At 41.5% G+C, this 26,407-nt stretch overlaps 1 protein-coding gene and 1 long non-coding RNA gene across 7 annotated transcripts; one reads left to right on the forward strand and one right to left on the reverse strand.

Annotated features, from left to right (window-relative positions):
• Nucleotides 1-279: 279 nt before the first annotated feature.
• Nucleotides 280-18,711, reverse strand: SLC19A3 (solute carrier family 19 member 3). 6 transcript variants are annotated; one of them, XM_032480406.1, is made up of 9 exons: nt 18,576-18,711; nt 17,899-17,949; nt 14,780-14,882; nt 10,919-10,996; nt 9,470-9,621; nt 6,448-7,261; nt 3,746-3,938; nt 2,315-2,456; nt 1,358-1,534 (listed from the first exon to the last, which is right to left on the reverse strand). In XM_032480406.1, the coding sequence occupies exons 5-9, from the start codon at nt 9,617-9,619 to the stop codon at nt 1,358-1,360; spliced, it is 1,476 nt and encodes a 491-aa protein (XP_032336297.1). In that variant the 5' UTR covers nt 9,620-9,621; nt 10,919-10,996; nt 14,780-14,882; nt 17,899-17,949; nt 18,576-18,711. The 6 variants fall into 6 exon arrangements, with proteins under 6 accessions (XP_032336298.1, XP_032336297.1, XP_032336299.1 ...); XM_032480407.1 differs by lacking the exon at nt 10,919-10,996 and having other exon boundaries at nt 280-1,534; XM_032480408.1 differs by lacking the exon at nt 10,919-10,996 and having other exon boundaries at nt 18,580-18,646.
• On the forward strand, nt 9,997-16,812 carry LOC116663781. The gene is made up of 2 exons (XR_004320113.1): nt 9,997-10,112; nt 16,772-16,812. It is a non-coding gene; the product is annotated as an uncharacterized LOC116663781 (long non-coding RNA).
• Nucleotides 18,712-26,407: the final 7,696 nt, after the last annotated feature.

Below are 26,407 nucleotides of genomic sequence, written 5' to 3' on the forward strand. Positions count from 1 at the left end.
ATGCAATTATCCCATTTTTTAATTGACTCTCTTGGGTGCATACTTGTAGCCTCCTTTCCAATTTTTGACTTTTTATTTTTTTTCTTGTCTAATTGTGTTGGCTAATGCCTTCAGTACAATAAGTAAGAAGGATAATAGTGGTCATTTTTTCCTTGCTTTTGATGTAATTAGTTATTAGTTTTCTCCACTAAGTAAGTGTGTTGGCTTTCGGACTGAATTTTATTTTCAGTCCAGTGACTGAATTTTGAGATTTGGAGGAAAATCTATCTGAAACACAAATCTTGAATCAGCTTTCTTTATTCCCAGTGGCAGACGGCTCAATGAGACTTCTATTGACATTTCAAAGGACAGACAAACTCAGACAACTTTTAGCACAATTCATCAAAAAATTAGAAAGGCTCTTTAATATTTTTTGCACACATCAATTTACTTAACACTATCTCTGCCATTTAAAAATTAGGTGTTCCCTCCATCAGTATTTTCTTATTTACAAATACTTCTAGAAACCCTTGAAAAACTTCCACTTAAGTTTTTCATTTTAGACAGACATCACACTGACATGACACTAAAACATCTGGGGTCATGACAAGAGAAAGTTCATTGCCTCTGCTGGAGCCACTGGGAATTGACATGAATGTCATTCTGTGGCCACACAGGAATGTCTGGAGCTATTTCTGAGGTAGAATTGCAACAACAAAGCTCAGCAGAGCACAAAGTAAAAGTAATCATGAAAAAATTAAATGGTGATATTATCAAATAATAGCTTGTGAATAATACTATGTTGTCAGGAGAGAAAAGAAGTCCATAAAAGTGGGACAGAGCTTTATAACTCTCTCAGAGAACTGTAAGTTTCAAAGAAATACACTTAACGGAAGAAGAAGGGCAATGGCTCATGTGACTAAAAATGTCCCATTGTGTTGCCTGTCTTGGTAAAATGAAACAAATATCTAAGCCAAGCCAACAGGGTCACGTCAGTTAGTATTTCTGCTCACAAATGAGGAACATCAACTCTAGGATGGCTAGAGTTTTCTCATGGTTTGGTTCCAAGGCCTTTGCATGTCCTTGAAAGCAATCAGAACCAGAATTTTCCAGCCACTGCTATTCACTGGGGTTCCTCAACATGGATTATTTAACTGAGATGATGGGCCCTGATGACTGCATCCCATTTAGCTGGGCACACAGATATCTGGTCTAAAGCTGAGCTTGTGTGGTGCTTTTGGAAAGGTTCCTTGGAATCCAGACTTGTGAAATGTGTCAATTAATGGGATTCAGGGACTTTGCTCAGAGCAGTCCTTGCTCAGAGACTGTAGTGGTTGACCAGCAGTCCTTGCTCAGAGGCTGTAGAGGTTGACACGGGTTAGAGCTTTGTTCCCATGATGACATTCCTTGGCTCTTCTGGATGTGGTCCATCTGGAGTCTGACTTGTAGCAGACCTCAGCACTTTCTTTTGGCATTCAGCTGAGTAGATAATGGACGTGCTTCTCATTAGGAAAATGCCAGCAATGACAGCAAAATAACTCCCGTAAACTAAAAACTAGAGAAAAACAGAATTCATTAGACACACATGCAATGTGACCATCTATGTCATTGATAATACATAGTTATGCTTTTGATTTGTTTGACCTATGGAATACCCGCGACCCAGGATCTTAATATGGATCATTTGGATTTGCACAGTACTTTCTTCCCCCATCTTAGAAGAACCAGGTAGGAAAGTGTAAGCAACGCAGTAACTAAGAGTGTGGGCGCTGGGGTCAGGGTTGCTTGGATTCAAAGTCTAGCAAACATCACCAAGAGGGAAAAAAACACTAAATCCCATTGATCTATGTGTCTGTGTTTGGAGAATTGTGCAACGAATTTTAGACATTGAGGTCACTGCTTGCCTGTCTTATCCCCGCTTTTTTTCAGATCCATATGTAAAATGTGAAATTGGGCCAATTTTAAGTCTCTCAATGGTGTAGGGAAAAGGGAACTAAACTCTGCAGCCCTTTACCCCTTCCAGTTGCATCGTAGTAAACCTTGGTACTGGATGATGGGAGGAGGAGGAGACATAAAGGGGACACAATGGCGAGAGAGTTACCTGATGAGGCTTTAGGGGCCAACACTAAACGTTAACCTATAGTTGTTGTTGCTCAAAACCTACTTGGTTTTACAGTATGTTAGTTAAAGGAATGGCTTCTTTTAAATTTTGCCTAGCCAAAGAATTCAAAGAAATTAAGTACTGGCAGTGGTAGGGTTGAAAAAACCCTTGAGATGACCTCATTATTCTGCCTTCGTCCAACTATATGAAGAGAACAGAAGTACTGCAGCTCACCTGAATGCTGATCGGCAGCCCCAGTCCTCCCTGATCTACTACTATCACAGTTACAATGGTCTGAATCACCAGGGCAATGAAGGTGTTGATTCCAAACACCAGGGCATAGCGTTCCACACTCAGGTTAACTGCGATCTGAAATCTGTCATGAAACATAGAACAAGGTTTGTTGTTGTTGTTGTTGTTGTTGTTTTTAACAAGAAGATACATGGGATATCTTATCTTTAAAAGACAGAAACTGAAGAGAAAGCAGTGTCTTGTTGAATATGGGATGCTATTTGATTTTAGATACTGTTTCAATAGTGAATTTTCATGGAAATGCCAGCAACATCCAACCTAAGGAGTTTTTTAGAGAGTTATTTTTTTTAATTATCCATTTTAATGACAATTTCAAAGTTTAGTAGGTGGATTATTCTTTGGAAGATCCAGACCAAGACTGGTTGTACAACTGAGTGAATCTATAATTAATTTATCTTTTATAATTATATAGATTTTGAAATCTTATTACAAAACACTTATGAAAGACGCAAATATATGTTTTTGACAGTTCTTCCCTGGAATGCATGTAAAAGGCTTTGGGTTCGGAAGATTCTTAAGATGAAAAGAAATAATGTCATCCGAACTTAACAAAAGAAAAAAAAAACACTCAAGATACATGAGTTTGATATATTAAACTGATACCTTTCAGTGAGAAAAATGAACTTGCCACAGTTTCATCCTTCCTTTGTTTCATGATCTTTTCTCAGGATCTTTATACTTCTGTGTTTTGTCAATTACTTATCAAGCATATTTTTTCAGAAATTAAAACCCAAAACTTGATAAAGCTTTGGCTCTACTTTCAAATGATCTGAAATTCAAATGTTTCTTATCTCTTTTGGTTACAAAAGCACATTACCTATACTGAACTTTCTCTGTTCTTATATATGGAACCAAATGTTTTTAATTATTAAGGAAAATGATCTCTGGGATTTTATAGTTTCTTATAATCTTTGCATCTACTATTTTAAGTATCCGGTTTTTAACAACCCGCTGCAAATATTTTGTTTCATACAACAGTATGTGCTTGGAATTAACTCAAGCAGCCAAGTGAAATCAGAGATGAAATCTAAACTTAATCATGCAAAATCAAATTGTAGCCACCTTGTGCAAATTGGCACACTGCTTGAAATAAAAATCACAACCTGACAATGTATGATTGCCTTTGCTTTTGAACCTACAGAAATTGTTTTCCCTGATGACTAATCTTAGCAATATTCAGAGGACAGTTAAATGAAAAGATAGCTTAATTGTAACTAATTTAATATGAAGTAGTCAATATTTAATAAAGCAATTGAGTAAAATCCTTCCAAAGTTCTCAAAGGAACTATAGGAATACAGAAAAGAGAGTACGGTGTAGTTTTAGGATGGAAAGAAGTGGTTGGTACTACTCACACTGCTATGGTGATAAGAAGCATATAGCTCGTCTTGAAAATCAAATAGCCAGCATAGCATACCCATATGTTGGTCGTGTAATGCATGAGAAACAGGGCACCTGCATTGACAACTGAGAAGACGGCCAGAGCCAACTCTCCCAGAAGGTCCCAGTTGACTTTCACATAACCCACAGCAAAGGCGGCCACGGCCCCTGAAGAAGGAACATTAAGGAAGAGGTAACATATTGACGTTGCCCATGGGAAGCAGCAACGTGCTCTCCTAAGAACTCAGGTCTCAGGCAATTCTGAAAGATGAATATATTGCTTTCCCAATTCGTGAAAATAGCGTGATCCACCTAAATGGGGGTTTCTATCCTTTTCTCACTCATGTTTTCCTTTGGCTTCTCTCTTTACCTTCTGTTCTTTCATTCAGTTGGCACACTTTTTGTTTGTTTGTTTGTTTGTTTGTTTTTGGTTTTTAAATTTTTTATTGAAATGTGGTTGATTTACAATGTTGGTCTCAGGCATACAGCAAAGTGATTCAGTTGTAAATATACATACATATGTATATTTTGTTTTCAGATTCTCTTCCATTATATGTTATTACAAGAAATTGAATATGGTTCCCTGTGCTGTACAGTAGTTCCTTGTTCATCTATTTTATATAAAGAAAAGCCTTTTTCTATTTGATTTTGAGACACTTGCAGTTTTCTGAGATCAGAGCATTGTCCCTAGAGTAATAATCTTTTTGGATAAAGTCTTTCCTTATTTAAATCTAGCTTTGTTTTTTGTTTTTTTGTTTATTTTTTTTTATGGGACTGCAGCCATAATTTTTATTTTTTATTTTATTATTTTAATTAAGGTATAGTCAGTTTATAATGTGTCAATTTCTGGTGTACAGCATAATAGTTCAGTCATATATATATATACATATATATATATATACATATATATATTCCTTTTCATATTATTTTTTATTATAGGTTACTACAAGATATTGAGTACAGTTCCTTGTGCTATACAGTATAAACTCGTTTATCTATTTTATATATAGTCGTTAGTATCCGCAAATCTCAAACTCCCAATTTATCCCTTCCCACCCCTTCTCCCCTCTTGTAATCATAAGTTTGTTTTCTATGTTTGTGACTCTGTTTCCTGTTTTGTAAATAAATTCGTCTTTTTTTTTTTTTTTTTTTGAGATTCCACATATAAGTGATATCATATGGTATTTTTCTTTGTCTTTCTGGCTTACTTCACTTAGAGTGACAATCTGGTCCATCCATGTTGCTGCAAATGGCCTTATTTTATTATTTTTTTATGGCTGAGTAGTATTCCATCGTGTGTATATGTGTGTGTGTATGTGTGTGTATCCTACATCTTCTTTATCCAGTCATCTGGTACACTTTTAATTAGCATCAACTATGTGCCAAACACTCTTCTATGCAGAGGGTTCCTAACCATGACAGAGTGGTCAGAAATGGAACATAAACTCAGTCACTGCAAGGTGTTTAGCACAGGGATGGATAAAGATGAAACAACTGTTCTGGCAGGACACCTGGCCTGTCCACATTTACCTTTCTTTATTGTTTTTCTCAGTGACAAGTAACAGAGGTGCACTGGGTAGTAACTTTTAGTCTTTATTGGTAATCTTTCTTAATCTTAATCTTATTTCTAATTCCATCTTAATGTTAGTCTTCAAGATCTTGCTTAATTTACTTGAAGTTTTGGGGAAACAACTTAAAGAATTTAAGAGACTGAATAATTGATAGTAATTAGGGTTAGTAATTTTAGTTCTTTTAACAAAGTGAGAGGCATTTATGTTTCAAATTACTGAGACTTGGTTAATTAACTTTTCCACACGTATTCTAGGCAGAAACCATTACTGCAAAAAAAATAGTTACTTTTCTTCCCAGCATTTGGAATGTAGGAGAAATAATTTCAGTGATCCAATTTCAGCACACTCTTGGTTTCTAGGAATTAAAGTCTCCTAAAGGAGAGACAATAATAAAACGGACTGCCACCTGAGTTTTCTGAAATTTTTGTAAAAGAGGGTGTGGACATCTCCTGCTTCCTAGAAAATATCTTCAAAGTCTTAGTTGTATTTAAATTTCCATTTACCAGGATACAAATATTTATTGTAGAGTGAACTTCAAAGGCAGATTTCCCTCTGATATTATAATCCTGACTGCCACATTACTTCCACTTCTGATTTAAATCTCATAAGAAAGCTACTTTTAGAAATCTGTGGTGTGTAGCCTAGAACTGCTTAAAGATGGGCACTAGCTAACTGAAATCCTTTATTAACAAAAATTCTTCTAGTGATCATTTGGAAGTCTTCATAGCTCAATTCATTTTCTAAAAGAATGAAAACTCCTTATTTACAAATGAGATGCTTATTTTCCTTTTGATATTAAAAACAATCCTGAAAGAACAGGGGCCATTATTCACAGTTTTCCTGATGATGAAATGGAATCTCAGGAATCTGGCTTGAATTGAATCATTTGGTGCTAATCCTGAGCTCTTGACTTACTAACTATAACATTAAATAGAAATGTCATGTTCCTCTTTTTATTTTTCCCAGTGCCTTCTAATCCTGAAAAAGATTAATATGCCTTCTGAACAGGGCTAATTTATCACCATGGAGACACTTAGCAACTGGAGAAATGAACTTAATGGGGGTGGGGTAGCCCATCAAAGGAAGATAAATCAAAGTTTACTTACCGCCAAAGGTTGCAACAGCTTCTACAGCCCCATTATATATCGTAGAGCTCTGGGACGGTGCCTTGTAATCCCAAAGGACTTGAATATAGTTCAAAACCTGGTTAAAACCTGCTGTGGAAAAAGCCCACCACAGGGACCAGTAGAAAAGACGCTTTGAGGAGTAACACTCCTTCAAATCTCGTAACCACTGCACAAAAACTCTCAAAACGACATTTTCTGGCTTTGGGCTGCTCTGCTGGCCAATACCGGGGTTGCCTGAAATGGTGTACAGTTCTTGGCAGACTGGTTTGAGATCCTTCTGAGGTTCCTCTGAGACAACATCCCCTCCTGGTGGCTTTGGAGGGGCTTCCTTGCTGGGTTTGGCGTGAAAAAACATGCTCTTCTGAGGCATTGGTAGGAAAAGTGAGAAAAGGAAGGCCATGGAGACAGAGGCCAAGGATATGACATTGAGGTAGAAGTATGACAGGCTGGCCAGGGACACCAAGAGCTGGGCCAGCACGGAGGCCACCGTGTAGGCCACCAGCGTGGCGCTCCGGCAGCAGCCGCTCGCTTTCTGGTAGTGCTCCGGGCTGACCACGCTGTAGATGTAGGCGTAGTAGGCCACCTCGGTGGCAGTGACCATCCCGTAGAAGAACTCTACAACCTGCATGGTCCTCACTCCTTGGCCAAACAAGAGCAGCAGCCAGGTCGTGATGAAGCTAAGGCCTTGCAGGATGATGACCGGCTTGTAGCGGATGTAATCGGTGAGGATGAACACTGGGAGCAGCAGCACCAGGTAGGAATACGTCCACACGGGGAAGACCTCCTTTGTGAGCTGCAAAGTTGAAAAGTGGGTCGTGGACTGTGAGGCACCAGGAAGTGAGAAGGGTTTCCTTTCTCAGATACGCGTGTTACTAAGGTACATGCGGCTTACCCAACATCAAATTCTGCATCCAGTCAGATGTGGTATTCTTCATCTTATGAAGAGGCACAACAGAAAACTGATTTTCAAGGAAACTGCTAGGAAAGGAGAGCACCTTCCCCCATCACCCCAAAAAACCCCAATTTATAAACATACATGCCTCTCAGTTGAAGAATATCTTGGCTTAATGTGTAATCTGAACTATATTAAGTTTATTACAGTGTGTACACCAGAGTCCAGGCATATCTCGTTTTATTGCATTTTGCTTCATTGCACCTTGCAGATACCGTGTTTGTTTACACGTTTGTGGCAACCTGTGTTGAGCAAGACTGCTGCCATTTTTCTAACAGCATTTGCTTACTTCATGTCTCTGTATCACTTCTGGTAATTCTTGCAATATTTCAAATTTTCCCATTGTTATTATATTTGTTATGGTGATCTGTGATTGGTGATCTTTAATGTTACTACTGTAATTGTTCTGGCAATTTTTTAGCGATATTTAAAAAATTAAGGTATATACTTTTTTAGTCATAAGGCTATTAAACACTTAATAGATTATAATCTAGTGTAAACATAACTTTTTTATGCACTGGGAAACCAAAAAATTCATGTGACTCGCTTTATTGCAGCGGTCTGGAGCCAAACTTGCAATATCTCTGAGGTCTGCCTGTAAATTAGTTAAAAATTATTATTCAACAGACACATCTGGGTTTTTCAGGCTATTAAAAATTATTATTCTCTTCTTGTTTGAAGATTAACAACATTAGATAAAGCAGCTACCATGTTAGAAGAATCCAACACCTTTTATTGTGATGTGATTCATCATTATGTCAAAAATCTCAGCTCTCCCAAAGTCTGGATGAACACACACATGAAGACAGCAGAGAGTGAATCGTCTTGCAGAGTTACGCTGTGGGAACCAGCAATGCATTTCATCTCCTTCCTGGCCGAGTTTGCTGGGCTCCCAACCCACTTCCTCTCCAATTCTACTGATTAGTCTCCGCTTACTCAATTCTGGCCTCAGCTGAATATGGGTCATCTCATGGCTTTAGTCAGAAATCACGGGACCTCAATGTTCATTCTTAGAAAGAAAGGACTGAGGAAGTTGCTGATCTTTGGGGCATGATGGGTCAGTTGCACTACACCTTGTTCTGTGCCTCCACTGCTTTTTCTGGCATCCTCAGTGGGTCCAAGTGTCAATGACAAGGGAAAGTTCAGTGGCTTGACAGGCGAGTGTGACTGAGCTGCACCTCTGAGGATGGGTACCTAACTGATCTACAGTGGCTGCATTATCAGGACCCTCTGGGTTCACTGGCTGACTCTGGACCCCTATCTGTCATTTGCTTTGTCTTAATAACGATATGCTGCCATCTGGGAAACTTTGAGATAGAGTCGCCCTGAAGTGATTTCACACTTCAGCAGAGTAAGTTTTCCCTCCTGTCCTCACCACCTCATCACCCAATAAACCAGCATCCCTGAGCCTTCCAGGTGAAGCCACACACCGTAGTGTCTTCTTAACTATGACTGGAGATTATGAAACCGACCCAGGGTAATTTTCCTGCTGGGTCAGTCCGTATTCCTGTTGCACTTGTCATAAAAAAAAAAGAGGTGGATCTTTTAAGTAAGAGAATTGAGACTTCTGGGGAAGATAAAGCTGGGAGATAAAGCTGTTAATGTCTCACCTGCTAAGGAAGAGTTTTTCAAAACCAAGTGTCCTAAAGAAACACTATAATTCTTTAACAGAGTCTACTTATATTTCAGCAGCCTGAAAGTTTATTAGGACTAGATCCTGTGCCCGGCAATGATTTTATTTTAGGATTAGTATAACAGAATCAATGAAGACTTAAAATGTCCCCATGCATCAAGACTAATGTTAGGACTCGACAAAAGTGAAAATATTTATTACACAGGTAATGGGTTTTGGTTTCCCATTTCTGCAAGTGTGAGGAAGAAAGACTAGCTTGAATGGTTCTATAAAATAACAAATATCATGAAAACAGAGCGTTCGTTGAAGTCAGTGTGTTAATCTTACTTCCAGCTGAATGAAGCCCTGACTCTATGTCCTTGTTCAAGTCCTGTTAAGATTAAACCATGTTAAGATATATATGTATATTAACTTACCTCTGCACTGGTCAGGTTTTTATCTGGTCCAGATAAATACGGCATAAGGAAGGGTTCTGAGGGTCTCATTGTGGAGAAAAATCCAAACAGGCAGAGGATCACAGTGGGATAAATCCAGGAATGTCTCGGTGAAGCTTGGAAACAACTCATGGCTGGTCAAATGGAAACAAAACCAAAATTAACTGATGTTTATTCTTGTTGGCATCTTGGATGTCATGAGAAGTTGATTTCTAAATGTTTTATGGAAGGATAAAGTTTCATCCATCTGCAGCTGACATGAAAAAGTAAGGGATGGGTAACTCTCTCAAATATTCCCTAGGGGAACCAGTCAACCCTCCTTTGTCAACAAACTTCTTATTCATTATTGCTGGGGGGACAGTCCCACTTCTTTAGAGTTCTCCATCATAAACATGGTAATGAGTGCTACTACTAAATGGTAAATGATGGGCCAATGAATGCTTGAAAGTAAGCAAAACATTGGATAGTGAATTATTCGTGTACAGGCAGATCTCAGAGGTATTTGCAGATTTGGTTTCAGACAACTGCAACAAAGCAACTATCACAATATAGCAAGTCACACAAATTATTTAGTTTCCCAGTGCATATAAAAATTATGTTTACACTGTACTGTCGTCTATTAAGTGTGCAATGGCATCATGTCTAACAAAGCAATATACATACCTTAATTAAAAGATACTTTACTGCAAAAAAAATGCTACCCATCATTTGAGTCTTCTACGAGTTGTAATCTTTTTGCAATTAATATCAAAGATCACTAAGCACAGATCACTATGACAAACACAGTAAAAAATGAAAAAGTTTGAAGTATTGTGAGAATTACCAAAATGTGACACGGAGACATGAAGTGAGCAAATGCTGTTGGGAAAGTGGTGCTGACAGTCTTGCTCAAGGCAGGGTTGCCACAGACTTTCAATTTGTAAAGAACTCTGTATTTGCAAAGTGCACGAAAGCAAAGTGCAATAGAACAAGGTAGGCCTGTACATGACCTTCTAGGTCAAACTCAAGAGAACACAGACTGAGTTGCTCACAGCTTCTATTATCTGCCCCCTGTATTTTGCACTGAAACCTAGGACTCAGAAATATTAACACACTGAATGGCATGTGTTCATTTACACATTCATCCCTCCATTAGACTATGCCTTGCTTAGTATTGTGCTTGACATATAATAGACATTTTCGTTGGGTGTCTCTCACCTGAGAATTCATAATTAAAAAAATTAAGCTGGATAAAGATCTGACCTGCCCCCTTTTACATATATCCCCCCTTTTCCATACTGGTGCCAACTCTCTCCTGGGAATGGAAGGCATCACTCCTTAGACTGTCATTCCACTTTTCTTCATGATGGGGCCCATTTCTCCTCTAAGTCTGTAGTTTTGTACCACTCGATGGGGCAGGTTGCTAATTAATAGTTAATACACAGTTTATACCTTTTTCCTCACCCAGAAATGAAATTGCTTGAAATTTAAATTTCAGATCAAAAGTTCAGTGGAGGATCGCATTTGTCACTGCACAGAAAAATGAGAACAACAGTTTACTTTATGGTGGCCACATCTGGAAACATCTTGCTTTTTCATGTGGTTTACAAGGTGCAAAAGGAAAATTCACTCTCATTCCTTCTTATTTTGGATCAAGCTTTACTTTGCAAAGCAGACACATTTTTGGTGGTGTTGGATGTGGTTAAATTCTCTGAGATCATTTATAGGAAAGAAACTAACCTGCTGTGGGTACGATGCTTTTCTGCACGTAACCTAATTAAATCCTCACAATTACTGTAATATATGTACATATGATATATTATGTGCATTACTTCCCCGAATTACTCAGGTGAGTATATGGGAAATCAAAGATGCCCAACAGCTGGGTTTAAACCACGTGGTCAAGATTTGAATCCAGGTCTCCCTGATGCCCATCAGGGTCCTCTCACCTGCTCCACTCAGCCTCATTCTGGTGGCCCTTCTTCCTCGGTGGCTCTTATTAACTTAATGACAACCTCTCCCCACAGTGAGGGAAGAAAGTGATTTTATAAGCACATTCACACTGAAGGTCAGGGCTTAAGACACAGAGCTTCCAGGGGCAATTGCAGTTTGAAAGAGGGCCACAGAGAGGGAAGAAGTTGCTCACCCCAGGAGAGCAAGTCACCTGGATGGGGTGGGAATTTTGCTAGGAGATGGGGAGGTGGTGGTGGTGGGGCTACTAGGTCGCACCACTGGTCTGGCACCCACCCTATCCTTTCACAAGGTGGCCCCAGACAGCTGCGTATTTCTGCTCTTAAGTTAAATAAAGTAAGTTCTGTTTCTGTTTAGGTCAACAAAACCCTTGTGACGCTGCACAGAGACAATGGGAAGGAGGGTAGGGAACTGGATGACAGCACAGGACTGATGACGCGAACGTTTTGCCACGAGCAGATTGGAGCTGATGGTCCTCCAGCCCCTCCCTCAGCCTAGAGGGCATGAGGTTTATCTTCTTCCTGAGTTGCTACCTGGGTTTGCTGGAACCTTCTTTCTCTGTGAGTAACGTTCTTGTAGAAGAGGCTATCCTGGGTAGGCAGTTACTAAAGCTTGGTCATCTTTCAAAGGGTGGTCTTAGTAGGGTAGCATCTGCTGATTCTCCATCTGGAACATTCTCTCCGTCTGTGCTGACCATGGATAGTGCACTAACTCCGAGCTTGTCTGTGCATCTCAGAGACCTAGGGCGATGCCTGCAGTGGCTGGGCTGCTAGAGTCCCCTGGGCTACCTCTGTCTTCAGCAACTGTCTAACTGCTGTACAAGTGCTGCCCCTGGAGTAGGTGGGAAGGGCGAGCAGGAAAGGACAGAATATGCCCGGCTCGAGGGTGAGCAGGAGGGCAGGCTCTTTGGTCTGTCTGGCTCACTGCGCTACCCCTGTGCCTGGAAGAGTGCCGACACACAGAAAGCCTCGTAGGAGGAAGAGGATGGAAGTCAAACCTCACCTCTGAGAAGCAGGAAAGCTCTGTCTCGGTCTCCTGAGTGCACTTCCTATAGCTTCAGGCAAAGGCCAGGGAGGTTTCCAACTCTACAAGTGCCCCGCGTTCAGCTGTTCATTTGTAAAACAGGATAACTGTGCTACCCGCGTGTGTGGGGCTTTTGTGGGCTTGGGGTGCTCTGACACCTGGAGAGGACTTGGTGCCATGCTGGGCACAGAGCCGCTGATCAAACACACCTCACTTTCCTTCCCTCTGCTCTCTCCATGTTGCAGGCCCCACTGTGATTCAGGCTTCGGGAGAACATGAGACCTCAGCTGAAAACAGCTGAGAAGTACCTGGGGGGCTCATCCTTGAGCCCTAGGATGCTGGGCTTCCTTCTCCCTCTCCTTTGTCCAGCCCCTTCCCCTGGAAACAAACACATGCCCCAAAGCTAGCTTTTCTGCCAGAGAAAATGAGAGAAGGCATCTAAACAAACATTAGCAGTCCTTTAACTCAGAAGGACCGCGCAGAGAAGTGGGAGTTTCCTGGTGTAGGGGCAGCAGGTGATCCTTTCGGAGACGGTGTCTCAGCTGGTGGCAATTCTCCAGCCTTCAGAGCCACAGCCACGGTCCCTGCCCGCTGCCTGATGGGAGACTCTGAGTCTCTCAGCTGCTAACGTCTGGCTGCTCCTCCGCCCCCCAGCAAGTCAGGGATTCCTTGCCAAGCACGTAGTTCACCCCATAGCCTGGTGGCTGACAGTTCCCAGAGGGGAAGGAGGTGGGTGGAGGGATAAATCGTGAGTTCAAGATTTGCAAACTGACTACTATATATAAAACAGATAAACAACAAGGTCCTACTATATAGTACAGGCAACTAGATTCAATATCTTGTATGTAATAGCCTATAATGAAAAAGAATTTGAAAAGGAATATGTATATAGTATGTATAACTGAATCACTATGCTGTACACCAGAAATTAACACATTGTAAACAGACTATACTTCAACTAAAAAAAAAATTAAAAGAGAAAAGAAAAAAAAAGAAACTGGAAAGGAAAACCAGAGAAAACACATGGCTACCATTAGAATGCCCAAGTACAAACACACTAGCACATCAAATGCTCACAAAGATTTAGAGCAACTGGGTTCATACACATTGCTTGTGGGGATGTGAAATGGTACCAACTCTTTGGAACAGCTTTCGGCATCTGTATAATAACGTTCATGTATTCATAACAGTGAAAAATATGGGAAGCAACTGAGATGTCTAGTAAAAGGTGAATGAATAAACAATATTGTATATTTAAGCAACTAGTACTGATTTAATCAGCAACTGAAAGGAATGAATTACTGCAAAAACTTGGGTGAATATGAAAATCATCACGCTGTGCCAAAGCATCCAGACTCAAAACTGTATGACTCTCTATGTATGTATCATCCTAAAACAAGCAAAACCAATCTACAGTTAGAGAAACTGGGTCAGTAGTTGCCTGGACTCGGGGACAGGGGAGAGACTGACTGAAGTGGAAAGCAAGGGAACCTTCTGGAGTGATGAAAATGCTCTGTATCTTGATTGTGGCAGTGATTACAAACGTACACACATTTGTCAAAGTTCATTTATATTTTTGTGCATTTCATTGTACGTAATTAAACTATACTGTATTTAAGATGATTTGGGGAGAAAAAGAACAAATCACTGATACATGAAACAATACAAATAAATAAATCTCAAATATTATGCTGCCTAAAAAAAAATCCAGACACAGAAAGGACATCCTGTACCATTCCGAGGCTGACAGAAATCAGAACACTGGTCACCTCTGAGATGTGGGGGGTTGGGGGTGGGAACTGTTTGTAAAGGGGAATGAGGGAACTTTCTGGGGGTGACGAGATATCCTATATCTTGATGGGACATAGTTACATGGCTGTGTACAATTATAAACACTAAACTTAAAATCTATACTTTATATTGCATGTAAATTATACCTGAATTAAAAAAAATGCATCCTACTCTTCCCCCGCCCCCTCCCCCTGCCCCTCGCCCACAAAGCAAAGCATTTTACTGTGTAGAACTCTCCAAGCCCTGAACTTTTCCTACTGGTGCAACAATTAAGGTTTTTCCAAATTCTGTGCTGGGGCAAGGTTTCACTTTAATCTGCAAGTAGAAAGGCACCTTTGAAACGGGATCTGTCCTAGAATATTTAGCATGAAAACAGTGCCCATAAATCAAAAAGCTAGGACAGGCCAACGAACTTTGTAAGTATGGCCACATCTAACGTTCTTCAAAATAATGCAGACAGGATCAGAGTTACTGTTTCCTTCTGTGCCCCGAACTCACTTCCTTCTACAACTAAATCCAGGTTCTTACCTTCAGATCCAACTTCTGCTCCTTCTCAGCCAGCTGCTGTGAGTGCCTGTCACAAAGTCCCTTCCTCTCACCAGGGTCTGAGTCCTCCTCCTTCAGAACTGATCTGTCAGGAACAACGACTTTATATGCACCAAACCTCACCCCCTCCCGCTGGCTTCATACACTGGAACCCACCCCTTTCTGCAGCCACCCTCTTTGGAATGTCATTGAGCAAAAAATAGATAACGAGATTTAGATCTTTCTAAAATACAGATGATTAGGGAGGTAAAAATATCAAAAACACTTCCTTCTGAGTGTTATTAAAATAATCTAATTTAGTTCCTCCAGAATTTTGTATTAAGTGATTTAGAATTTCAGAAAATTATGAAGCAGCCCTGTCACCTGTCACCCACTAGTAATTCTGTATGTATTTCCCCACCAAAACCCAAACCCAAACCACGGAATCTTCACTGAAATGAAGCACTCCACACAACTTCAAAAGGTGAATTAGGTCCAGATATTCAATGTGCAGACCCGAATGGTTCTGCTAAACCATTGCGAGGAAGGGTGCAAGCAGTCTTTAAGATACATGCTTCAGATTCCATTTTATCACATAAGGCGTCCTTCTCTCTTGACTTGCATGAAATATTTGCTGATGAATTGATCACCCCCTCCCAGACTGTTTATTCTCCATGTGTCTATGGTTAAATCAGTCTGGTCTCAGATGCAGCTGGAGGAATATGCCTCTCAAAACCATCACACTGGCGGACAACTTCGACAGAAAGTCGACCCATCGCATCTAGCCACTGAAATGCAGTGCTTAGCTGATCAAAGGCCTGGAGGCAGAGGTGGAGGAAAAAATGTGTCCTTCAAGAAAAAACTAGGCATTGCTCGAGAGCTATTTTACAACTCTGTAACTGTAGTAACGGACAGGCAATGTGAAATGATGCTCATCTGTAGACGTGAAAATGAGTTCTAGCCAACGAAGATAAGCTTTCTTCCCCAATCCTCCACGGAAAACCAGTTTTACCTCCATTTCAACATTCCTGATCTATAAATGAACCAATTCTTTGGATTCTCCATTGATCTGATTCTAACAGCCTTCTCAGTTTCCTCATCAGCGAGTTAATCAAATTTTAGCATGTTTTCATTTTTATATTTGTAGGAGAGTTACGACTATCCCTTTTCGGAAATAATCTTTTAATACTTGTTAACTAGGCACTGTGCTTGCAGCCTATCCAAGCAACCTCCGATTTATTCCTTTGAATCTCAATGATTTGTGAATAGTTGTTAAATTACTGAATCAGCTTTAATATTTTGACATGCCACTGCAGAACCACCCAGCTTTAGGCTTGTTTATTTAAATTTTTTCCCTATGTTTGGGTTCATGCTGGCCAGTGTGGCCCCATGAAAAAGTATAACTTTGGACTCTGAAGCCCACGTTTCTCCTGGCCCCACCCCAGTTGGCAGGGACTTAACCTCTCTAACCCTCTTCTTAAAGTGCAGATAATCACACTCACCCCTCAAGCTTGTCTCAGGAATGGCCCTATCTGGTTCTTGGCACATTATGCACTCAATACAGCTTCCTTCCTGTCTTCCTCATGCAGGCACACATTGCAAATCCAACCAGAATGAACACAGCTAGGCCCTCATAGTTCACAGCCAGTACCACAGAAGGGTACACAGCAGATCATTTCACCTAAACTGTTAAGGGGCAGCAAGCCAAAGCAATTCATCTTTTAAATGTTCATGCTTCAGTTGCATTTACCACTACCCAAACGTAAGAAACCATTGTTGGTCCATAACCAATAATGATCAAAAGAAACTAGTATTTTTGTCCTTTTCAGCTACCACTAAGATGGTTAAAGAACAAGCATACCTTGGAGCTATTGTGGGCTCGGTTCCAGACCACCCCCAATAAAGTGAGTGCTGCCAATAAAGCAACTCACACAAATGTTTTGGTATTCCCGTGCATATAAAAGCTATGTTTACACTATACTGTAGTTTAGTAAGTGTGAATAGCATTATGTCTAAAAAAACCATGTACACACCTTGACTTAAAAATACTTTATTGCTAAAAAATGCTACCCGTCATCTGAGCCTTCAACAAATGGTGGGAGTAACATCAAAAATCACAGATCAATAAGAAAAACAAACAACCCAATCCCAAAATGGGCAGAAGACCTAAACAAACATTTCTCTAATGAAGACATACAAATGGCCAATAGGCACATGAAAAAATACTCAGTATCGCTAATTATCAGAGAAATGCAAACCAAAACTACAATGAGGTATCACCTCACATCAGTCAGAATGGCCGTCAGTAGAAAATCAACAAACAGTAAATGCTGGAGAGGGTGTGGAGAAAGGAAACCCGCCTACACTGTTCTTGAGAATGTAGTCTGGTGCAGCCACTGTGGAAAACAGTATGGAGATAGATACCTTAAAAAACTGAAAATAAACTTACCCTATAATCTAGTTATCCCACCCTTGGGCATATATTCAAAGGAAACTCTAATTTGAAAAGATACACGTACCCTAATGTTCATAGCAGCAATATTTACAATAGCCAATTATATGTGGAATCTTAAAAAAATGACACAAATCAACTTATTTACAAAGCAGAAACAGACTCACAGACATAGAAAACAAATTTATGGTTACCAGGGGGAAAGGGAGTGGGGAGGGATAAAGTGGGAGATCAGGATTTGCAGAGTATAAGTATTATATACAGAATAAACAACAAGGTCCTATTATACAGCACAGGGAACTATATTCAATACCTTGTAATGGCCTATAATGAAAAAGAATATGAAAAGGAATGTATATATATGCATAACTGAATCATGATGCTGTACACCAGAAATTAACACATTGTAAATCTACTATCCTTCAATTAAAAAAAAAAATCACAGAGCACCACAACAAATACAATTACATTGAAAAAGTTGGAAATATTGTGAAAATTACCAAAACGTGACACGAAAACACAGAAATGAGCAAATGCTGTTGGAAAAATGGTGCCAGTAGACTTGCGGGAAAACTCAGGGTTGCCACAAACCGTTGATTTATCAAAAACACAATAAAGCAAAGTATGTCTGTATTTGGAAGTTATGTTTCGGTCTATTTAAAATACATACCTTAACGAAAACACACCTTTTGCCTAAGGAGACACCGATGTGTTCTGAAGTCTGGGGGAGCAAAACACTTATGTGAGTATTTTTAGAAAACATTATTTCCTTCACTCTTTTGGGACTTTAAACACTCCACAAATTCAAACCTTTTGCATATTTACAGCAGCAACACTGACTGAAGGAGTAATTGTTATACACGTTATCTGATGAATTAGGTATCCTTTCCAGAAATATTATTGCAAGGTATGTGTTATTTTAAAATCTCCTTTAAAGTAGTCTCAGTAGAGTCCGCATCTCCTAACTTCAAAGTCCCCTTTCTTTTCCTTACCAGGACCTTTTCGACATTCTTGGATGGAGATTTGGGGTTGCGCGCTAAGATTTCCATGGGGAATGTTAACCCTTCCTCAGAATCCTGGTTTTACTTAATCTGCTTTTCCAGATGGTTGAAAGAAAGAATTCTAGACAAACCTACTTGAGCGCGCCTCAGCAGTGTGGCGGCAGGACTGCGGATCAAAGGCCCTCGGCCTGGGGCTCAGGGATGTAATCCAGGCCAGTCCGAACCCGCCCGCGGCGGCGCAGGTACCCGCCCAGCTCATGCCCCGGAAACTGTGGGAGAGGGGAGCGCGGCGGGCGAGGGGTGATGGTGTTTCTTCAATTAATTTACCTCCCAGAGATACTCTTACCTACAGGAGGGGGTTTCTGCTCGCCATATCGCTCACAACCTGGGATGTTAACCCCTCCGGGACCAGCACCCTCAGCGGTCCGGCCGCGGGGCGAGTCGGGCTCTGAAGGTAGGAGTGGGGGCGGGGCGGGGGCGGGGCGGGGGCGGGGCCCGCCCGACTCCCAGCCCGGAGGCCCCGCCCCAAAGTTCTTCAAGGGTCCTTTACAGGCTGCGGAAAGCTTTCAACTAGAGGCAGGAGTCCGCGGTTTGTGGGCAAATAACCCTGTATCTGAAAGGACCAACGGGAGGTAATATACTGATGCCCAATATCAACGTAATAAAAAAGCAAGATGAACTGAATGCAGTGTCGCTCGATCATCAGTTTGTAAATGTCATTTCGTAGAAATCCATTTATTCCAAAAACTTAGGATCATCCACCATCTCCATCCTGCAAATAAAGTGAGGCCAAAGGAAAGAAAACTGTAAATAAAGGAGCCCGGATTTTGCCACGGTCTCCCGGCTCCAGACACAATGTTTATAATCACTACGTTTTTGTTTTTGTCTTTTAAAGTGGTAGGGTAGGGTGGTTTTCTGGTGCTTTGGGAATTTTCTAATACAAATATTTAGTTCATTTAATAAATACTTCTTATTAAGCAGAGTTTTTTTTTTTTTTTAAGGCGTTATGAAGTTCTGTTTGGTTAAAATGGATTTTTTTTTTTTTACAAAACTTTTTTTTGTTTGTTTATCTGCTGGTGGAAATAGAAAACCCCCTCCAAAGATAAACACTGCTTGGTTTCTAAGGGCTAGTAGTGAAAATGAAATTGATTAAAAGTCTCCCCAGTGTCTTCGGTCACTGTTCTATTGGTTCGGATTTTCTTTTCTCACCCTCCTGTGATTTCTGGGAGTCTGCCTATAAATTACCAAGAACCACCTCAGGAGTGGCAATGAGTAAATTGTAGGGTTCTGCTAGGGAACACTGAAATTTTCTTAAAGGTGAAGTTGTCATGAGTTCCTCTACAGCTTTCCCTGAGAGACCATCTCAATTTGGACCTTGAGAAGTCCACTGCTGTGTTTCTCTGATATCTGCTAGTTATAGTCTAGGTCAGAGAGAGATGACGAGGAATCCATTCGTTCATAGAAACATAAACATATTTACTGAGGAGATGACATGAGGATTGGGTTCTGTTGGATCCAGTGCTGGGAGGGGCCGAGTGGTGGGAGCCTGGTGTCATAGATGACCAGAGATGGACTGTGTGTTGACAGTTGGCTTGGGTGATGGTTCTTAGGAATTTCTTGTGCTGTTTTCCACTTCTGTGTATGCTTGGTATTTTCCATGATTAGAAAGTTAAAAAAGCTCATCTGTTTATTACAAAGCTATTTACTGAGTACATACTATGTGCCAGTGGCTGTTCTAGGTGCTTGAGATATGTCAGCAAACAATAGAGTGAGAATCTTTGCTTTGTATATTCTAGTTGGGTGTAGGGTGAGGCAGAGGGGACAATATAGGGTGACCATGATAAATTCAGGAATTTTATGCTGTGTTAGAAAGTGCTGAGTACTATGGGAAAGAAAAAAGACAGAGTAGAGATCGGATGAGGATATAGAATAATGGAGAAAGGGACAAAGGCCTGAGCCTTGGGCACCAGTGTTGGGAAAAGACCTGCAGAGGAGGCTGAAGAGGAAGGAGAAAAGGAAAAGGGGTAGGGGCTGGGGGTGGTATTAGGGAGGAGCGAGTGGTCAGCTCTGTCAAATGCTGTTGGGAGGATGGATGAAAAGCCCTGTGGAAAGTGTCAGTTACTCACTTGGCTGGCTTATCCAGGAAATAAGTTGAACATCTTTTAAACTGGTACTCAATAAAGTATTGTAATACTGTACACAAAAATCTATTTGAATTGCTGATAGAGGATCAATCAGGGAGAAAAGATGACTGGAAAAAGAAAGCTGAAATAGAAAGCTGTATTATAATCGATTCTCTGTTTCCCTCTCAGATGTCGACTCCTTGAAGGCAAATGCTTGTTTGTTTTTAATTAACAAAAAACTTGAAATACTGTCCATTTACCAAGTTGCATTAGTTTCTGGTGTACAGCATAGTGATTCAGTTATATGTATATATTCCTTTTCATATTCTTTTTTATTATAGGTTATTACAAGGTATTGAATATGGTTCCCTGTGCTATACAGTAGGACCTTGTTGTGTATCTATTCTATATAGAGTAGTTAGCAACTGCAAACCCCAAACTCCCAATTTATCTCCACCCTACTTCCCCTCCTGGTAACCATAAGTTTGTTTTTCTATGTCTATGAGTCTAACTAGTGGGTAGAGGCTAAGGATACTGCTCAAAATTCTGCAGTGCATAGGACATCTCCCATAACAAGGAAACGTCTGGCTCCACATGTCAGTAGTGCCAAGACTGAGAAACCCAGCTACAGTGTGTTTTATCCTTCTGAGCATTTCCCCATCTATTATTTCAAAACACTGATCCTGAGACTTATTTGAAAGAAAACTATTCGTCTATTAGTTTTAATAAAGATACATGGAGCCCCTGCAATGGACAAAATTCTGTGCCGGGAGATTTTGTAATGGAACATTCTGGGCCGTTATTTGGTTTGTGATTTAGAGCGGGAACTGAGGCTGGGTGGTAGGGCCGCTGATACCCAGCCATGCGAAACGTGCAATAGGGTCATGTCCCTCAGTTGCAAAGAGTTCTTGAATATTAATTAACAAAATACACGTACGTGTATTTTTCACTGGGTGTTAAAATAATTCCGTGAGGCCCTCTTATCCCACCTCACCCTCTAGGCCACTCTGCAGAGACAGCACTGCCATCTTGCCAACTGCTTCTTCCAGGAGCTCCCCTGTGCCCCCCTATTTCTTATTTAATTCTTTCATGGCTGTTTCTTAATAGACAATGTTAGTTTTTGTGAAGATAGTTGGGGATTTAACTCTTGTATGCCACTCACAATATATTTATATCACTATTTTTAGTAAAATACATACCTGATGTTAACAATTGTTACCATATTAACATCACTTACCATCAGACGAGTCAAACTAGTCTACTGTGATTGTATTTCCTTCATGTACGATCTTTTATTCTTCTGAGGTATCTGTCTTTTTATTTCTAATTGTCTGGCTCTTGTTTTGTTTCTTTTCATCTCTCTGCCAGCGTGGGCCATATGATTTTGCCTGTAAGATTTTGTTCTTAGACATTAGTTAATAAAAATCCTTCAAGCACATAAATTCATTTTTCATTCTAGGTAGGAAATGCTTTCTTATTTTAAATGCAATAAGGATTTTACCAGAAAAAGGTAAGCCATTGAAAAGATTTATTTGCATTTTCTAAGTCATCACACAATGGGCAGTTTACTAAATGATGGAGCACAGTGACCTGCTTTACAACCTGTGGTAGGAAGTCAGTAAACAGGCTCTGGTGACAAGATCAGGGCTGCTTCTGCACTTGGCAATGAATTTTGAGGCTGAGACCCTTTCATTTATCCTGTCCTTGGTAAGAGGGATTCTGGACTGTACCCAGGAAAACTTCCTGATTGTATTTATCTGTTGTTCAGATGTCAGTCCAAGCATGTCATGTTGTGCTACGTGAGATTTCCTTGTGTGCCTGTGACTGTTGACAAAACCTGGCCCTTCCAGGAATTTTTAGGTTTTTTGACTTAGAAAAAATCTGCTAAATCTAGCTGACATTCAAAAAAAAAAAAAAAAAAAAGAGGGGGAACTAATTAATATATTATGAGATTCTTCCATGACAATGGAGCGAAGTAGCAACAGGGAAGTGGTCACGTGTCTGCTCTCCTCTGTCCCCAGAGTCAGTATATAAGGGACCCCCCAGCAGGAGGTGGCATCAGACCCCCCCCCCCACCTCCTGAGTCTCCGTCCTCCCCTCTCCTGAGTCCTCTCTACTGACACTATGGGCTGCGGTGGCTGCAGTGGTGGCTGCGGTGGTGGCTGTGGCGGCTGTGACAGCTGCACCACGTACAGGTGCTACCGGGGGGGCTGCTGCTCCAGCTGCTGTGGGGGCTGCTGCAGCACCCCCGTGGTCTGCTGCCACCGCCGCACCTGCCGCCGCCACTCCTGTGACTGCGGCTGCGGCTGCGGGAAGGGCTGCTGTCAGCAGAAGTGCTGTCAGCAAAAGTGCTGCTGCAGGAAGCAATACTGCCACTAGGGGGCCGGTCCGCAGGCGCCACGGGGGCGTCTGCTTGCTTCCAATGCTAAGGTTTCCCTCCATCCCTCTGTCCTCTCCCAGCTGTCTCCCTGTCACCCGAACTTCCCGGGAGTTTTCTCTTTGGCTGAGTTTCTCTGACTCTGAGGCTTTGGTGATTCTTGCTTCTTGATACTTATGGCAGGACATATCATACAAGGAAATCCAGTGGGAAAAGGGGGAGAGCATCTCGGTTATTCATCAGTGGCTCCGGTGGCTGCAGCACTTGGGGACGCTGACAGTCTGCTGACCCTGGGGGAGGCGGCCTGGTCTCCGCCCCAGGCAGTAGCTGCAGGGCCGGCCTCCCCCAATCCGTTCCTGTCTGCTGCTCCCAGACCCACTTGCCCTGCTGGGTGAGGTTTGTCCCTTTGGGCTCTGTGTTGGGACCTTGTTTTAATTTCATCTCTTTTTGCTTTGACTACAAGTCTTCACACCTGAAAAGTATCTCACCAGCAGGAATAATGAACATCAAAGCTGTGAGCACTTCTTAGCACCTGCATAGCAGCCGCAGCCCCGACCTCGAACCAGGAGGACTGCGATCCTCCGTGTTCTGTCCTGTGACAAGTGTGCGTTGCTTTTGTCTACCAAGGTCTGCCCCTGCCGCCTCTAAGTACAGTGGATTCCTGATTTCACAGTGGCTGCTTTGTATTTCTAGTTATTACATAGCAACCTTCTAAATGTCTGATAAACTAAGCTAAGTCATCCTTAATATACTGCCTCACAAGACCTTATCTGGTGGTTACCTGAGGGAGGACGGATGGGCAGCGTTGAGTAAGGAGGACAAGAGACCTCCCTGGGCTGGGTTGCTTGAATGTATTGTGATCACAGCTTATTCTTTAATGGAAGCTCTACATTCATCAATGTTAAAATTTTAAATATTTTGTCTGTTTCCAATCTGTACTGTGTCTTGAAATATTTTCATTTTTTTGAAGGCGTTCAGTGAACAGACAATAATAGACAAGCACTCAACCAAGCTTGATAAAATCTACCTTGGGCATCAGAATTTCTGCCATTGTGATCCATGCATATTCCTTTTTGGCCAAAATAATTCATTATATTATGGATTTCATATATACTTTGAATTCAATTTGGGAAGGGTACCTTTCTGACAAGTCAATTTCTTCTATTAAATTTAAAATGCTTGTTTAGTCACAAAAGATTTATTTCCACAGATTTTTAGCCAATTCCAGATCTGCCTGCAATCTAAATATTCTCTATAACAGAGCATAATGCCACTTCTCAATGTAGAAATGAATTTTCACATTGAATATAAACAAGTCAGTTTTTGGGTTTATGAAGTTTTTAGGTGAATGGTGACATTTTTTTCTGAAAAAAATGAATTTTCCATAGAAGATCACACCCACACCACCACCACCATGACCACCACCAAAAGCCATCCATTTGTATTGAATAAGCATGAATAGAGGTACGTAAGAATTTCATCTTCCAAAGGACTTTTATACAGCATTTTCTCATCCCCTATTAGCTATTTTTGAAAATGATAAACACATTGAATTGGACATGGAGAAACAGCCACTCCTCTGCAATACTAGTAAGAATGCTAATGGAACATTTCTAGGGACAGCTGTTCAGCATCTGAACTTTTTTTTTTAAGTACATGCCTTTCAATTCAGAAATTTCACATCTTGTGCAAAGACAGACTGTTTACAAGGCTATTCATGGCAGTGTAGTTAAAGACTAAGAAAATACTAAATGTCTGTCACTGAGATCAGATTAAATGTCCTATCTGTACAACAGAACACTGCACGGCTGTCAAAAAGAGGGGGCTAGATCTCCATGAACTGAGAAGGAATGCTTTGAGGTTTATTAAATGTCCAAACAGCAAGCTACAGTGTGTCCAGGAACATTTAAATAAGCAGAAATTTCCCTAAAAAACTGTAACGCACTGTCAGGAGCAGATGCTAACAGTGAGGTATACAGGAGGTGTTGTGCGGGTGCCTGGGGAGTGACGGGGATTCGGGAGGTTTCAGGAGGAAAGAATTATAGGGTTAATTACAAGGGTTAAAGACTTGATGGAAACCTGCAGGCTTCTCAATGACATACCGCCGCCAGTGCCGGAGTGTCCTGTGACATCATACTTGAGAACTAGTGCCCCAGGGAGCTCTTAGCAGGTGGAGCAGTGTTCTGAATGCTTGTGCTCTGGTGGCCTCTCTGTGACTCTTTAAGCACACACAACTGCCTTGGGGCTGCGCTGAGGGAATTCAGGCAAAATAGAGGCAGTGAGAGCCTGACAGTAGCTCCATCATGACCCTATGAGGGGTAGGGGTCTAGTTTTCAACTGACCAAAAGCCTCAGTGTCTCCAGGTTCCTGTGAGCTTAAGTAAAGTGATTTGGGGGAAAATAAAAGGGATTTTTTATTCAAGTTAACTCAATCTATAGGCGTCATTAAATAATTCACCCGAATCTTATTCCTTGCAAGTTTTTAGAGTCCTGTAGGTCCTGTCCAAAAGGTCCTCTATCCTCTGAGAAATGGCCTATGGAAACGACAGGCCAGCCAAGAAACAAGCACCAGTCGGAGGGTTGGAGTACTCAGATTTATTATACCAGCGGGCTCAGAGGGGCTTCTGCTCCATGGCTCTGAGAACCTCCAAGACGTGTGCATGGATTTTTATAGGGTTAATTACAAGCTTGGGGTATTCAGCCAATAGGCATGGAGCAGCTTTAGCAGCATCATTATCACAAAAGCAGAGGCGGAGGGGTGGGCAGCAAACTGACACTCCAAGGCCAGATATGTCTCTCTGAAAATCCAGCTGGCTAGCAAAAAAACATGAGCAGGGAATCAGCAAACCGACACTTACTAACTTAGGTTTATGAGTTAGCCCAGCCCAGCTTTTCCTTCACATTCCCCGCCCTTGATGCGTTCACAGCCCCTGTTGGACTGGGCATCATCACTCACCTGTCGCAGGGGCTCATAATTGGAGGCTGACATCTGGAGTTTTATATTCTCCATCTGCTCACTGACAAAGCGGATCAGGAAGTCTAGGATAGAAGGCCCACACAGCAGAACTGCAAACATCAGGGTCAAGGGACTTATGAACGGTGCCCGGCAGGAGGTCCGGCCCCAGGGGCCTGTCAGTCGGCCCTTGTCTGAAATATGTTTCCTCTTTTTCACTCGGTCTTGGAACTCTTGAATCATCCCTCTGACAATTCCTGATTGATTGGCATAAAAACAGCACTCTTCGTTAATGAAGAGACACAGTCCCCCGTCTCTGGCCGTGAAGAGGTCCAGACCCCTCCTGTTTTGTGAGACCACCTCGGCCAGAGAGTCAATCTGATTTTGCAGAGCCCCTAGGGTTTCTGCTATTCATTGGAGATCCTGGCCTAACTCACCTGTAAGCTGATAATAGGAATAAGAGGATGAGGCTATGCCACCGATGCCTGTGCCCACCCCTGCTGCCACTCCGAGCCCCACTAGCAAGGGGAGTGAGGGCGTTAGCGTCAGTAACATCAGCCTTATGACTGTCTTACACATGATGCCGCGGTGATGGCACTAGCTATAACAAGGTATAAAATAGCTATCAGGACCCTATGGCCTATAACCCAGTCAGGTGGGGCGGTGCTGGCCAGCCCCACTGCCAATACGCAGGTTGGTACAGCAAACAGGGAAAGAGGCAAGGGA

The sequence above is a fragment of the Camelus ferus genome, chromosome 5 (assembly GCF_009834535.1).
Source record: "Camelus ferus isolate YT-003-E chromosome 5, BCGSAC_Cfer_1.0, whole genome shotgun sequence".
NCBI classification, from domain to species: domain Eukaryota; kingdom Metazoa; phylum Chordata; class Mammalia; order Artiodactyla; family Camelidae; genus Camelus; species Camelus ferus.

Coding starts and splice junctions, on each gene's coding strand:
- SLC19A3 (XM_032480407.1), bottom strand. CDS start 9,619: ATGAGTTGTTTCCAAGCTTCACCGAGACATTCCTGGATTTATCCCACT. Junction 2,457..3,745: donor CTTCTTATCACCATAGCAGT/GTGAGTAGTACC, acceptor GTTTCATGACAG/ATTTCAGATCGCAGTTAACC. Junction 1,535..2,314: donor GGCTGCCGATCAGCATTCAG/GTGAGCTGCAGT, acceptor GTTTTTCTCTAG/TTTTTAGTTTACGGGAGTTA.